Source organism: Sinocyclocheilus anshuiensis, unplaced genomic scaffold (assembly GCF_001515605.1).
Source record: "Sinocyclocheilus anshuiensis isolate Anshui unplaced genomic scaffold, SAMN03320099.WGS_v1.1 scaffold329, whole genome shotgun sequence".
NCBI lineage: Eukaryota > Metazoa > Chordata > Actinopteri > Cypriniformes > Cyprinidae > Sinocyclocheilus > Sinocyclocheilus anshuiensis.
In genome coordinates this window covers 34,962-49,194 of record NW_015540881.1, presented here as the reverse complement: position 1 = coordinate 49,194, position 14,233 = coordinate 34,962, and the positions used below count along the sequence as shown (strand labels likewise).

The following is a 14,233-nucleotide window of genomic DNA, read 5'->3' as shown; positions in this document are numbered from 1 at the left end:
CACGATATTGTTATCATGGGCTCTTCTAAATACCGTGAATAATTATATATTACAAGTTATTCCGAATTTTGAATGCATTTTAAGAATACTTTTCCCATCAACTGGTCAAAATGCACAACACCACTGTATGCTGCATGAAAGATGTGCTCACTGATGTAAACAAGTGCTGACCTGAAGCACATGGCGGAACATGTGAGACGCTCTGGATGAAAGCGCTCATTGTGAATGTTAATGCATTAACTAAGGTTAACTAATGAGGTCTTATTGTAAAGTGATACCTATTGGTCTTTATAGTTCTTTTGCACTTTAATCTGTGTAAAACTTTTAACTTTATACATTTTTCTGTATTGCTTTATTGCATTTAAATGTTCAGTTATTTTTGTTATAAGAAAAAAGTTATTAAACCTGTTATACTGTATTATGACAGCACTTTTTTAAAACTAAATCTCAATATCGTGATAATACCGTATACCGAGATAAAAGCATTAGCAATTAATCGCAACATGAAAATTTGATACCGGCATATCCCTACTGAAGACTGGAGTAATGGGTGATGAAAATTCAGCGCTGCGTCACAGAAATAAATTATATTTTAAAGTATATTAAAATAGCAAACCAATATTAGAAATTGCAATAATTTTTGATCAAAGAAACAGTGTTTCAGAGCGTAGGGTCTTTCATGTGCATAGCCAGGGGGGGGCGGCTCTTTGTTTTAAGCGAGGGAGTCTTTGATGGACAGCATGCGAGTCTTCACTTTTGCCTGTCCCCAAGTGGCTGCGCATTCAGCGGTCGGCACACTTCTCGAATCCATTCACCGCACCGTCTCACTTGCTCACTCTTTTGAGACGGTGGCCTGTCTGATCACCAAAGCAGCGACACAAGACTTCACAAGAACAGAAAACTCCCAAGCTCAGGTGGGACAGGTCTGCTAGTCTTAGAAGGATAAAATATACAGGGAGGACAAAGTTGGATGCTTGGCCCTTTCCCTCTGTTGTGCCATCCGCCTCTCTGCACTTTGTCTTTGAGGTTCAATGTCACACAGAATTCAACTTTTTTTCCACTGGAGCCTGGAGGGAAGACAAGGCGGAGCGCTTGTTTGAGGACAAATAAGCAAGCAGTCTGGCGTAAAGGTACTGTAGTTAGACTTGTGAGCAAACAGGCATGCTGGTCCCGCAAGCGAAGATCTTTGAGTACACACACATTGCAGCACTTCCTATGCAACCGCGACTGTTGTGGTTTTCGTATATGAGCGCACAGGATGTAGCTAAGATAATCTGCGAAAGAGAAAGAGAGACTCTGCTTCGACATGAGATGGAAATCAAAGGGTCGGCGGAACTGCCCACCCAGGTTAGGTGGTTATGCAATTAGAAAACAACCCCACCGACTAAAATGGGGGCTTTGCTATAGTTGCTTGGGAACCTGCCAATAAATTGAAGGTGAGAGGTGTGTATTTGCAATGCAAAACAGTCTTCTCGTGGGGGGAAAGAGCCACATGCAACGCAGTGCTGAGGAGGGATCTTTCTGAAGTGTTTGATGGCTGTGTATATGGAAAAAAACCTGGGCTCACAGACGCTCAACATCTTACCCTGGGTGCGGCCTGAGAATGACTATTTATAGTTGTGCTTTCTTTGTCAGATAAGAACGCCAACAGATACAAGGCCAAGACTTTTAATGTCCAACCTAGTTTCCTGTACTCCACTTGCATGAAAAGAGTAACTAAACAAGGAAAACGTTAAAAGAGCTGATAAACAAACAAATGAAGATGGGGAAAGGGAAATGAATGACACTCACATCAAATGCGAGATGTGCTATATGTAGCCCACTTTTTGAGAAATGGGGCCACACAGTTTAAAAACTATCCACAGGGGCTCGCTAACACCACACATCCAGCTCTGTAGCAGATTTGGTCAAATTCAGGCCGGCATGATTAATGAGACAGCATTGTAGACTAACTAGCATTAGGTGCCATTTTGAATGGAGACGTCCCCCCTCCTCTTTTCCTTCACAAACACACACACTTTCTTCCCTCCTCCCCCTTCAGATGACCTACTGCTCTGGCACTGTGCTGCAGATGAGCTTGCTTTGGCCCGGCCCTTTTCCTCTGGATGAAAGGGACGCGGCGGTGGAGTGACGGGGCTTCGGATGGGCGAGGGGGGAAGGTGGACACATTCCTTAGCCGGATCATGTTACTACCTCCGCTAGAGGAAAAATGGCCATGCAACCTTGCTCTGCATATTCAGAATGGATGCATTTTCTCTCTTTTCTGAGGGGGATGGGGGTCGAAGGAAAAAAGGAAGGGGGCATCATTTGAATGTAATAAGCAGCATTATTGTGAGCTATATCCAGAGGAGAGATGGTTTATGATAGTATACCGTTTTAGGTAGCGTTAATAAAATATAAAACGACTAATGACTTCTTCACAGAACAAATGATCAGCAAAGATGAGATGCGATTATCTTTTTTAAAGGCCTCCAGAATTAAGTTCAGGCAACTAGCAACGGTTTTATCAGAAAGGTGTCACGTTTGTGGTTTAGCGCTTGCAATTCAAAGAGAAAAAAAAAAAAAAGCTAAAGTCAGTCTTAGACAATATAAAGTTCCTTGTCTCTCAAAAACGTTATAAAACATAACACCTCTGACAACTCTGAACTCTGATAAAGCACCATCAGCTTGTACCAGACCTAGAAAACAACTCATACTAAACATATCTACAGTTCAATGAACCAGATGATCACATGAGGCTTTGTGACTCCATCCAGCACACGAGTAAGCACCTACAGTAAATATGGACATTTCACACTTGGAAGCTCATGTAAATATGGGGTACATTTGCAACATTTAAACAAAATGCAGATAAAACTTTAGATATGATTTTTGAAGACTACAGGAGGCTCAGATTTTGCATACCTGGGCTTTTTGTAGCTCTTAGGCTTCGGGGTGGCAGTCTTCACTTTTTTCTCCTTAGGTTCTTTGGGTGTCTTAGGAGTCTTCGGGGTTTTGGGAGTCTTGGGCTCTTTCGGTTCCTTGGGCTCCTTCTCCTTTGGTTTCTTTTTGCTCTTCTTTTCAATGATAGACTGTTCCACAGGAGTCATAAGAGAGTCTCCCTCGTTTATCAGAGAAGCTCCTCCGGCCTCACCAATAATGTTGTTACCCTCTTGGTCTTCGCTCGTCTTGGCTTTCTTCTTTTTCTTCTTTTTTGGCTTGAGCTCGCTCTTCGTCTGCTGTATTTCACAGTTGGCTGGTTGGAGGTTTGGGCCCAAGGCAGGTGTCTTACTAGATGTTATCATCTCCAGGGAAGGGTCTGATGGAGAATGCTGATGACGAGGAGAGAGAGACAGGAGCTGTTAGTACCAAAAAGAAATATAACCAAGGCAGGAGACACAACTAGAGGATTTCCTTTTTGAATTTTTGCATATCTCACAACCACAGAGAAGCTGAACAAAGCTCATTGCATCGCTGCTTCTTTACATTAATCAACACCAGATACATTAAGTAGCATTTTTTTTATTTATTTTTTATTTTTTTAAATCGCCCAGAAAAGCTAGGATAAGTTGGGGAAAAATGAATAAACATCTTCGCATTTTCATGCACTCATACAGCTGCCCCTGCTGCTGTTGGCCCTTGAGGCATGCCATGTTACTTGGTTTGATTCCTTTTGCTCCCAGTAGTGCCCGTGTTAACTGTAACTCGGCAGCATTGCAAAGTTTTTGCCTTTTTCCTTGCAGTTATCTCTGTCCCCCTCTCCATTCATGGCAAAGACAGACTGACAGGAAACATGTTGGCAGCTGTGCCAAGCGTCCAGCTTCCCAGAGTCCCTGCAGCAGATGGGACTGAGGCATTATGACACTAATAAATTATATCTATACTTCATAAATGCCTCGGTTTTAGAAGTCAGCAAATTTAATGCAATATGCTACAGCTTTCAAAAGGCATATTCACAAAAAACTGGCCTGGTGAAACCAGTTTCCATCCTGGCAAATCAGGAAGAATATTGTGTATTCTCCATAAGCCATATGTTGATTCTAGTCTAGAGTTTTATTGCATACCATGCACTTCGCTTTTAAAACAAAAGACTTTGTAAACCACATCACTGTGGTGATGAAATGCATATTTCCTGTAAACAACAGCATGAGAAATAAGGGTGCACCATGCATGCCAAACAGTGGCAAGGTCACAGAAAATGCCCAACACCCAGTTCAACGGTGATCATTAGAGCAGCTGGAACAGCGAGCATTCTGCCGCCGCTTTAGCGGATAAATGTCTCTCCTCCTGCCAAGCCTCCCCAATAATCAATTGCATGAATGACAATAGGCCTACCACACGCGCTCTCTGCATTTCTAATTTGACAGCAGCAGTCCAGAATACAATATGTTCAATATAGGATTTCATCTCTTGGAGGGGGAGACTGACGTGTCAGTTAATCTAGCAGGCAAAGTGCTCACTCGGTGAGCTAAATACTCCCTGAAGGAGAACTGCGCTTGGGCTCAGCACGGCAGGCTTTTTGCAGGGCGAACTCGTGAGTTACCACCCAATTCATCTGATGAAAAGCTGGCTCCCAGACACAGAGCCTAACCCTTGCTAAACTTTATCTTCAAGATTCATTGCTCACTGCTGTTGAACTTCAGTCTGCTTCTGGCTGCTCTGGCTCATCTAAATGAGGTACAAATTTATGGCACTGAAACACTTAGATACTGTGAGCTACTTACTAGCAGCTAACTACTCCAAATAAAACTCCCACAGAATAAAAACGCTTGATGCCAAAGTATAGCAAAGGCTTCCTATCTCTGTGTCACATGAACTTATAAAGCTCTGTAAAGTACCAACCTTTAAAAATGGACAACGATGGCAAGTTAGGGCTTAACACATCAAAAAGCCAGACAGGAGTTACTAGAACATTTATGCACTTGACATTTTACCCATTCTGTGTTGCAACTTCCTTTTACAACATTTGGTTTGCGCAAATTAAGAACAGCAAGTGCAAGCGTACACTCCTGACTATATGCTGAATATTTAGGAAGTACTGCTCTGCTTGTATCTGACCCAGAGAGAGTGTGAAACCACTAAGATGGCAGGCAGCTGCTGTCAGCAGAGAGTCTCAGGAGGCTGGCACCTTGCATGAACTGATAAACGGGAAATAAAGGAATCATAAACATGGCATGCATGCATTGCCATCTGCACTTCTATTTTAGTTCTTAAAGCCCAGTGTGATGTTGTGAACACTTGCGCTTGGTACCAGTTTGACTGGAGCCACAATGAAGAGTCTGTTCCCTTAGATGAAGCACTGCTCTACTTAAAGGTCACAGTCTCATTTAATTCGCATCAAATTTCTCAATATCTCATGAATGACACGGCTCTGGCATTTAGCACGAGAGGTGAGCGCTGTACGTTCTGAGAGGAGAAAATGGGGCCTATGTTCCTTTGATAACTTGGTGTGCAAGAAAGTGACCAGCACATGTCACTAACTTAATGCCAATTTATGTTCCTGCTCAATATTTTTTTTTGAAAACCATTGCAGGTTTCAGAAATTAGATGAGAGATCCTGATATCAATGTATGCTGTCTCTCAGCTGGTCTAAAATGTAGAGTTAAAGTCATGATCAGTGTTGGGGAGTAACTAGTTACATGTAACGGAATTACACAATTTAATTACAAAATAAATGTAACTGTAATCAGTTACAGTTACGGTGAAAAAATGTGAAAGTGTTAACGATTACAAAGGTGGTTACAACTGAATATTTTCACACACAAACAGATTTGACTGATTTCTTTCCAAATTGCATCGACTGCTCTTAAAAAAAAGAAAAAAAAAAAAAAAGAAAAAGAAAAGGGACACCAATGTTTCAGGAGTTTAGGACACAGAATAGGACACATGCTTATTTGATATCCGTTATATTTCCTATTTGGGCTTGTGTATATGCTATATTTTTGAAATTAACTCCCCCCTGGCATCGTTAGATGCCAGTGTTTCCTGTCATAGCTATGCAAAGATTTGATTTCAAAAACAGTGTCATAGCAATAAAACTATATTTTGATATGATTTTAAATCTGTATTTTACCTCGGAACAATCTTAAAGTAAAAAGAGGTACTAAAGTCTGATTTAGTGGTGACTGTGCTTTAAAATTAAATTATCTTAATTAAAGTGATGAAGTATTTTGAAAGTCTGACAGTAATCAGTGTTCAGTACTACTGTAAGGTTAACCCTGCCTGCTTTAAATGTCTCAAAATGATTAACGGTTTAGAAAAATGTAGCAAAAATTTGAATTCTGAACAGTAATCAAAAAGTAATCAAATGCAATCAGTTACATTACTTTAATAAGTTTAAATAGTTACACTACTTTTTACATTTTAAATAAGGTAACTTGTAATCCGTCACCCATTACATTTCCAAAGCAACCTTCCCAACACTGGTCATGATGTAAAGGAAGCACTGACAAATCTTTTATTTTATATTGTGACATACATCTGAGTAAAACAGATTAACATGTAGGGCTGGGAACTTGATTTTAAGTGGTTGTTGATTGCAGTTGCTGGTTTAACGGTTGTTGATTGGATAGAGACAGATCTGATATTGAGCTTACAGTCAATTGTAAAAAATTGTCAGTGTTAAACAGACTAAATGATTAGAGACATCTAGTTTAAGTCACCAGAAAAGTCTGTTGTTTCATTGTAACACCAGTTATGAATTGTTGAACAGATGAATTGTTCACAATAAGCTCATGCATTTTGAAAATAGGGCGTATTTTCATTCACACCATAGCAGATAGAAAATATGTTAGGATTAAATGTCTTTAGACAACTCATGATTGGGACAAAAACGAGATGGCTTAATAGCTACAGTGAAAGTGGTACACTTAACTGCATGCGCTTCATCTAGGTCACAAGTGAGGTGGATGAATACAGACTGATCTTAAATGTCAACCACAAAACTTTAATATAATCACACAATCAGCCAGACACGACCACTGACATCGAGCCATGGCTGTCAACGCTGGTATGAGTGAGATAAAGAGACACAAAAATGCTATGAGCAGGATGTGCATGCTGGCATAACAGCAGCCATTGTGTGTGAATGGGTCACCAGAGAAAGAGGCTTTCAGAGCAAAACAAGCTAATGGCATCAGAAGCACGTGACACACGCAGCTATTGAGAGCTGCTAACCTCCCTTCCCCATTGGCTCCCTCCTCCACCCTCCCAACAGGACGCATCCTGCCGTACGCCATTAACTCACGCATGAGTCCTCCGAGACAGGCAAAGCAAACAGAAAGAGCAGAGCGAGAGGGGAACGGAAGGAGTGCAGACGGGGGAGGAGAGTGATGCTTACAGCGAGCAGGAAGGGAGCATTTCCCCTTCAGAGTGGGAAGGGGGAGGGGTAGGGCTTTGGAGATTAGCACTGTGGCGCCTGTGTCTTGGAGAGGGGCCAGGATATGCAGTGAGGAGGAAACAAACAGCTGTAAAAATCCATTTCCACACATGTGGGGCACAGGCGGCACCATAGCCGCTAAGAGAAACCTTCAAACGGGCCTTCTGCCACCCACGTGCACAACATGGACTTTCCAAAATACTTTTAATGGCAATGGAAGGCATGCTTCATTTGCACAACTCACCTGCATGTGAGGCACTTTCTGCATGGGTGGAGGCGACTGGTGAGGAGGTGCCCATGCCTGCTGAGATGGAGGGGAGCTCTGGTGGTGTGCAGCCAGGTGTGTCTGTGACGGGGGAATCGAAGGAGGGGTGTGCACCTGCTGCAGCTGTTGCTGCTGGAAAGGCAATGGGGGCGTCTGCAGCTGCTGGCGCTGCGCTTGTTGGGCGAGCAGCCTCTGGTCCTGGGGCTCTGTGTGGTTCGCACCCGGTCCTGCTGGAGGTCTTCCTTGAGCGCCCGTGGCCCTGTGATTGGGTGACAAAGCAGCGTACATCTGGGTTGGTGGAGGATGTGGGTGTGAGGGATGCGACGACAGCTGTTGGTGGGGATGCTGCAGAGCTGCATTCATTGGGCAGGCTCCTCTCTGGGCGAGAGCCATTGGGCCTTGAGGCTGATGCGGGACGCCGGGGTAGCCGCCCACATCAGTTACCAAACCCGCACTGGGCGGGCGGCTCTGCTGGGGAGGAGGCGTGCCCGCAGGGGTAGCCAGGTTCCTCATGGGCGACATGGAAGGAGGGGAGGCGTATGATCCCTGAGGTGGAGGCGGTAGATGCTGTTGCTGCAGCTTCTGCTGGGCTGCAACCTGGTTCTGAGCTGGATGCATAGGCTGGGTGTTGATTTGGTTCACATGAATGGGCTGCTGGTGCATTGGTCCCTGTTGAGCCCCAGGTGTGGGGTAGCGCTGGGGCCCCGTCGGGGCAGGGTAACGCTGCACCTGGGTCACGGGAGCATTAGGGTTACTGTTGCTGCTGGTGGTAAGGCTCAAGTTGGGACTCATCCCTGAAGTGTTGGCTAATCCCTGACTAAGGTTGCCGTATGAAGGATAGGGAGGGTACTGCCCTGAGCTGTTTACAGTGTTGGAAGGGACTTGCTGGTTGTGCATGTTATATCCCATGTTTTGGTGGGGTCTTCCGCCCATGACCTGCTGCTGCGGCTGTTGTTGTTGCTGCTGCTGTCTTGAAGGGCTTTGTGGGAACTGGGGGTTGTGGCTGGCGACAGACTCCTGATGAACCGGACCCTGGCCAGACCTGTGGAGAAATTGTTGATTGGGTTGCTGATGCTGCTGAGGAGGCTGTGCTGGGTGACGCATGGGGGGTCCCGACATGCCGGGATTCTGAGTCATCCCCACGTGACCCATGAAATGATTGGCTTCCTGAGGGAGGCCTTGGGGAAAGTGGTTCATTCTGGGGGGTGTTTGCGTCTGGTTGTGGCCCTGCATGGCATAGTCACCACGGCCGATGAAAGGGCCCATTTGGTGGGCATGTCCCTGTGGTCCGGCAGGGCCGTGCTGATGAGACGAGGCTTGTGGAGGTTGCTGCTGGAAAGCAGGTCTAGCTTGATCGGGCACCTGCATCGCTTGAGCGCCCCACGCATTTCCGCTATCTGAGAATGACTGGCTCTGGCCATCTCCTTGTGCTCCCGGGTAGACATGATGCCCTGCAGACCCTCCTGCACCTGGTGGAGGACCGTGATAGCGGGAATGAGGGGAGGACATGCCATTAACTGGTCCGTTCCCCATTATCCGGCCCCCCTGCTGGTCCATTGGATGCATCTTGGGCTGCTCATACTGACTGAAGTGGTCAAAATGGAGGCCAAGCTTGGCCTGTCCAGGTACAGCAGGTGAGGAGAGGTGAAGAGAAGAGGGGAGCTGCCCGTAGCCTTGGTGCTCATGGGGCATCTGTTGACTCATTGGATTTGCCTGACCTTGGGGGTAGCCACAGTCCCCCAGGCCCTCCAACTCATCAGAGAACAGACTCCCATCGTCTCCGAAGAGGCTCATCATGCCTGGGTCAGCCATGGCTGCAGTGCTCCTGCTGTGCAGCCGAGCTTCAGAAGCAGGACAGGGAATGTGTGCTCACACAGAGGTGGATGTCCTCAAAGCCGCTAATCCGCTAACTAATCTGCAGCATGTCACTCCATATTTCCTTAATTCTCTCAGAGAACGCAGTGTCAGGCAAAGTCAGGTTACAGGACCTGGAGAGGATGAAAGAGAGAGAGAGAGAGGGAGTATTAACACAAATAGCTCTAGGTGAGAGCAAGCCCATTTTGTTCACTTTAACCATTCTTTATTAAATTTTCAGCCAGTGAGTCACAGCTGTTGAGAGATACAAGAGCAGTTGAAGGGTGGTGAGAATTAGTTTTTTTTTTGCAGTTAAATCAGTTGTAACTGACTCTTTGCCAACCTTTGATCCCAGCCCCCACCCCTCTGTTCCTTCTGCTTCCAGACAAAAGGGCCAACACACACAGGCACCAAGCCTAAATTCATTCATTCTTTACAATTCGTTGATGGTGGGAAAAGAACAAAGGAGTTTAAAGTGAGACAGCAGCAGAAGCAGTGGTAGTTAAACAACAGCAGCTGCCAGACCAGGCAGGCAGATGTAGGAACACATGCAGGCAGCCCACCTGCTGAAGCCAAGTCTTAAAGGTGGCCTGTTGCCACCTGCATTTGTGCGTTTCTGAAGCATTTAAGGAGTATGAGTAAGGCGTAAGTTCATACACACTTTGCATACCTAACCAGCTTGTCCCAAGTGCAAGGTAATCAGATGAGCAGAGGGAATTATGTAGATGTGAGATAAACCAGGCAAGGGTGGGGGAAAATGCGGCTTGCTAAGATGTCCTACTCAACCACAACTACCTCCATGTGTGTATATGAGTTAGTTAGTGAATATGCACATGTAGGGGGTGTTACGCATATATGAGCGGGGGTGGGCGAGGAATGCAATGCCTCGACTTCAGCTACCCCCAAAAGAAAAATTTTCCACCCCATCTCAGGCTCCTCCCATCCAGTTCCTACTTCACCCAACCCCCAATTTTCCTCTCTCTCTAAACCTCTCCACATGGCTGCTAAAACTATCCTGGTGAAAATCTATACTGACCAGCCTAATCTAAGGATCAAAGAGCCACACTGAAAAACAAGCTTCAGCATGTTGCGTTTTAGGCATCCTAAAAAAAAACCTGTGCCACAAAAGTTCTGAGGACATGAAACTTCATAGTTTATTGCTATACAGCACTATGGCAACATATGACAGAGAAAAAAACAAAAAAAAAAACTTTCAGGCCGTAAACTAGGGTGACAAGAGTGAGTAAAACTAGATAACTTCATAATGAGCTAGTGGTCGTGCAGCATGGCAGGAGGTGTCAAGACTTCCTGTAAGGCAATATCATAGTATACAGTCACTGCTACAAACCACACAAAGCAAATAAATGTTACAGACTTACACAACTTCACCAAAACCAGTAGACCAGCACAAATATTCATTCCATTGATAAGGAAAAAGACCATCAGTTTAAAAAAGCAAGGCATCTCTTTGAGGTGGACAACTGAATAATCACTAACTTTTTTTGTCCCAAAGCCCTAAAGGTGATGGCACAAGCTGACCATTACAACCACAGCCAATCTTAATAGGAGGAATGATCGGAAGGAGGAGAGATGTCTGCCTGTGGGTGACAGCACCACAGCTTTAATTTCCTCACAGCTCTAGTTAAGAGCAGGAAGAGGAGTCTCAACACCACAGCTATAAATCAGTCCCTATTCACCAGAGTACTACGCTACTCTTGCTGCATCTGCAGGGGAGGTTGGGAGATCCTACAGAGCCATGCCAAAAGCCGCAAATTTGAATCCCTATGATCAGATCTGGCGTCTAAGCCGGCAGGCTGACCGTTCACCCAATTCTCTTCGGAGAGTGACAGATGTGGCGAAGTGCCAGAACAGCTCCTTCTGGAGCACCACACCCCTCAGGAGGAGCACAAGCCATAGAGCAAGAGCACTATGACGTACACACTTACTCACAGCTTAACCGCAGTGAGTGGGTGGCCAGGCTTGCCCCTGACCAGAGGGCAGAACAAGAAGTGAAGATGCAGCCAATTACAACCACGAATACACATAACGTCACTAAAATAACCTTGCCAGGTCAAAACAAACATATTTAAGCTACATACAATATTTGCATCCTCTAAAAAAAAAAAAAATAAAAAATAAAAAAAAAAAGCCTAAGGGAAACAATTTCACTAGTAAAGGGGTGTAACAAAAAAAAAAAAAAATAAAAAATAAAAAAAAAAAGCCTAAGGGAAACAATTTCACTAGTAAAGGGGTGTAACAAAAAAAAAAAAAAAGTACAACTTTAGTGCTGGATTTGTAAAAAATTTTTAGATTGTTCTGGTCCTGAAAAGAAACAAGGATCACAGGAAAATATTTAATTTTTTATTTAATTTAATTTTGAAGTTATAGAGAAAGACAAGATCACCATCTATGAAATAGCAAATAACATTTTGACCCCTTTAGAGGAAGCAGAGGCACTTTTGATTTGTTTGCCCTAATCAATTCTGTAAGAAAAGCAAATTTGACTTAAAAACATGCACTGCCATATTAAGGCTGTGAAAAATGAGGAATAACACCATTGCAGAGTCATAATCGGTCTTTTCTTCTTGACATTCTGAGTTACGATGTACGATTTTAAAACAATGTACTGGGTGATTAACAAATACTCTGGCAACATTACAACATCCGCCTGTGATTACAGTGATTCATAGCCTAAGATATATAGGGTAAAAAGCCCAGTGCATGTGAAAAGTGTGGTTTACTGTGCGACAACTGTGCTGCATAATAAATCTGAATAAAGGTCCACTCAGGGGCAAGTTATTGCCATAATTCCCAACTCCTCATCGAGAATAACCCATGCTGGCAAAGCATAACTGGAGTAATCTTAAGAGCCACCGTGATGATTATGTGATCTGCTGGTCAGTTCAGACTTCTCAGTCCATTTCTATGACAATAAGCACGTTTACATAAGCAGTTACAAAGTACGGCAGCGTTTTGCTTAAGCTAGTGTTCATCTTCTCTTTTTGTCATGTATATATGGACAAAATCAAATATATTTGAAAGCTATTTACAAGGGATGAACTGAAATAAATTCTTGGCCAAAGCCAAACAAAATGAAACACTGGGCCGAAGGCCGAACGCGTTTTTTCACGTTTTTTCCCCTATTTTGCCAATTTTTTTCACCATTGCATAAATTAAATAGCCAAAATGTGCTTTTTACTGTTTTGTCTTACATTTCAAAGAAATTTTTAAAAAAATGTTTACTTAACACTGAACATTTTTTAACATTCTAGCAGACATTATACCAATAAAACACAATTTAACTTAAAATGAAGTTAGTAAAATATTTTTTGGCCATTTTTAGACCCCCTTCTTGAATCAGGCATGTATTTTTTACCGTACAAATAAATACAGCCTTGCTGAGTAGAAGAGACTTATAGAAAATATTTTAGATCCCAGTCTGAACACTATGTTACAATAAATGTATTAATAGAGCTGTTGTAATTATTATTTTCATTATTTTCTTTTATTTTACAGAACAACAGTAAAATTACAATAACATTTATTAATGTTGATGGAGTTCTTGCTTTTTCTCAGCTTTTATTTTGGCAGAAACCCACAGGAAGACCTCAGTGCTTTTTTTTTGTTGACAAACGATTCTCATTACGAATTTGGGAAGATGCTTGTTGCACGTATCGCATTGTCACATGCCTTGTAAAAATTCATAAAAATGTTACTGAGCAGCTGACGAATAACACCGTTTCAGCGCAGATTTTCCTCATGCTTTGGACTTTGAACCCTGCCGCCGCGAGCTCGTGCAGCGCTGTTTGAATACATGCAATTCATACATGCGTGTATTAGAAAAACATAGTCCAGCCCGGGGTCGTCACATGTGGTTGCCCCAAGCCCGAGGGACGCTCCCTCGTCGAATCTGCCGGCCACGCCGTTCTCAAGCCCGCCGTGTGTGACACGGTGTGTTTCGTTGTGAAAGCGAAACTACTTTGGCTGGTGCTCACCTATTATCGTCCTCGTTTTGATTTCAGCGAATCCGTCAAAATAACGGAGTTCCTTTGGAATTCTTCAGCTTTTAAGAACTGCCGGGTTCTCCGGTAGTGGGCGGAACTAATGCTCAATTAAAACTCATTGGCTGGCGCTCCCTTATTATCGTCCTTGTTTTGGTTTCAGCAAATCAGTTCCAGCAAACGCACACAAACTGATTAATATTCATGAATTCAGCAGCTTGCTGGAATCCTTGGTGCATTTTATATTGTTCTCATTAGTAGAATTCGTATAATAATTTTTAGTAGAATTCGTATATTATTATTATTATTATTCGTTTTTTTCCCTGAATGACCAAAAAAAAAGCACCACCACCAGTCCTAAGTTCAGTTAAAATTACTAATTTGCATTCATACATAGTTACCAAGTTTTAATTCTATTTACTAAACTTCTATTATTAAACAATACTTGATTATCATATTATAATGCTTGACTGACTGATGTTAAGAGTGTAGTGTCTTTCAGATATTTAAAAGGCTGTGCCATTTTACAAACACACACACATATAGTAGGGCTGTGCGATATTGAAGAAAAATGCGATATTCGATATGCGATACGATAATGCTTAAAGTGCCACATGCATAGATGAAACAGTTTTACTCAGCTGTTGCGGAGTCAGTTCTGTGAACTTCTATAACCATCTTGTGTCACACACACACACACACACACACACACACACACACACACACACACACACACACACACATATATATATATAT

At 43.3% G+C, this 14,233-nt stretch overlaps 1 protein-coding gene across 1 annotated transcript in view; it reads right to left on the bottom strand.

Annotated features, from left to right (window-relative positions):
* Positions 1-14,233, bottom strand: part of chd7 (chromodomain helicase DNA binding protein 7) — a 52,250-nt gene that overhangs the window by 28,103 nt on the left and 9,914 nt on the right. The window contains exons 2-3 of the mRNA XM_016486210.1: positions 7,602-9,610; positions 2,871-3,311 (exon numbers count right to left, since the gene is read on the bottom strand). Coding sequence (XP_016341696.1) covers positions 2,871-3,311; positions 7,602-9,434 — 2,274 coding nt within the window. The 5' untranslated portion in view covers positions 9,435-9,610. The remainder of the gene's footprint in view (positions 1-2,870; positions 3,312-7,601; positions 9,611-14,233) is intronic.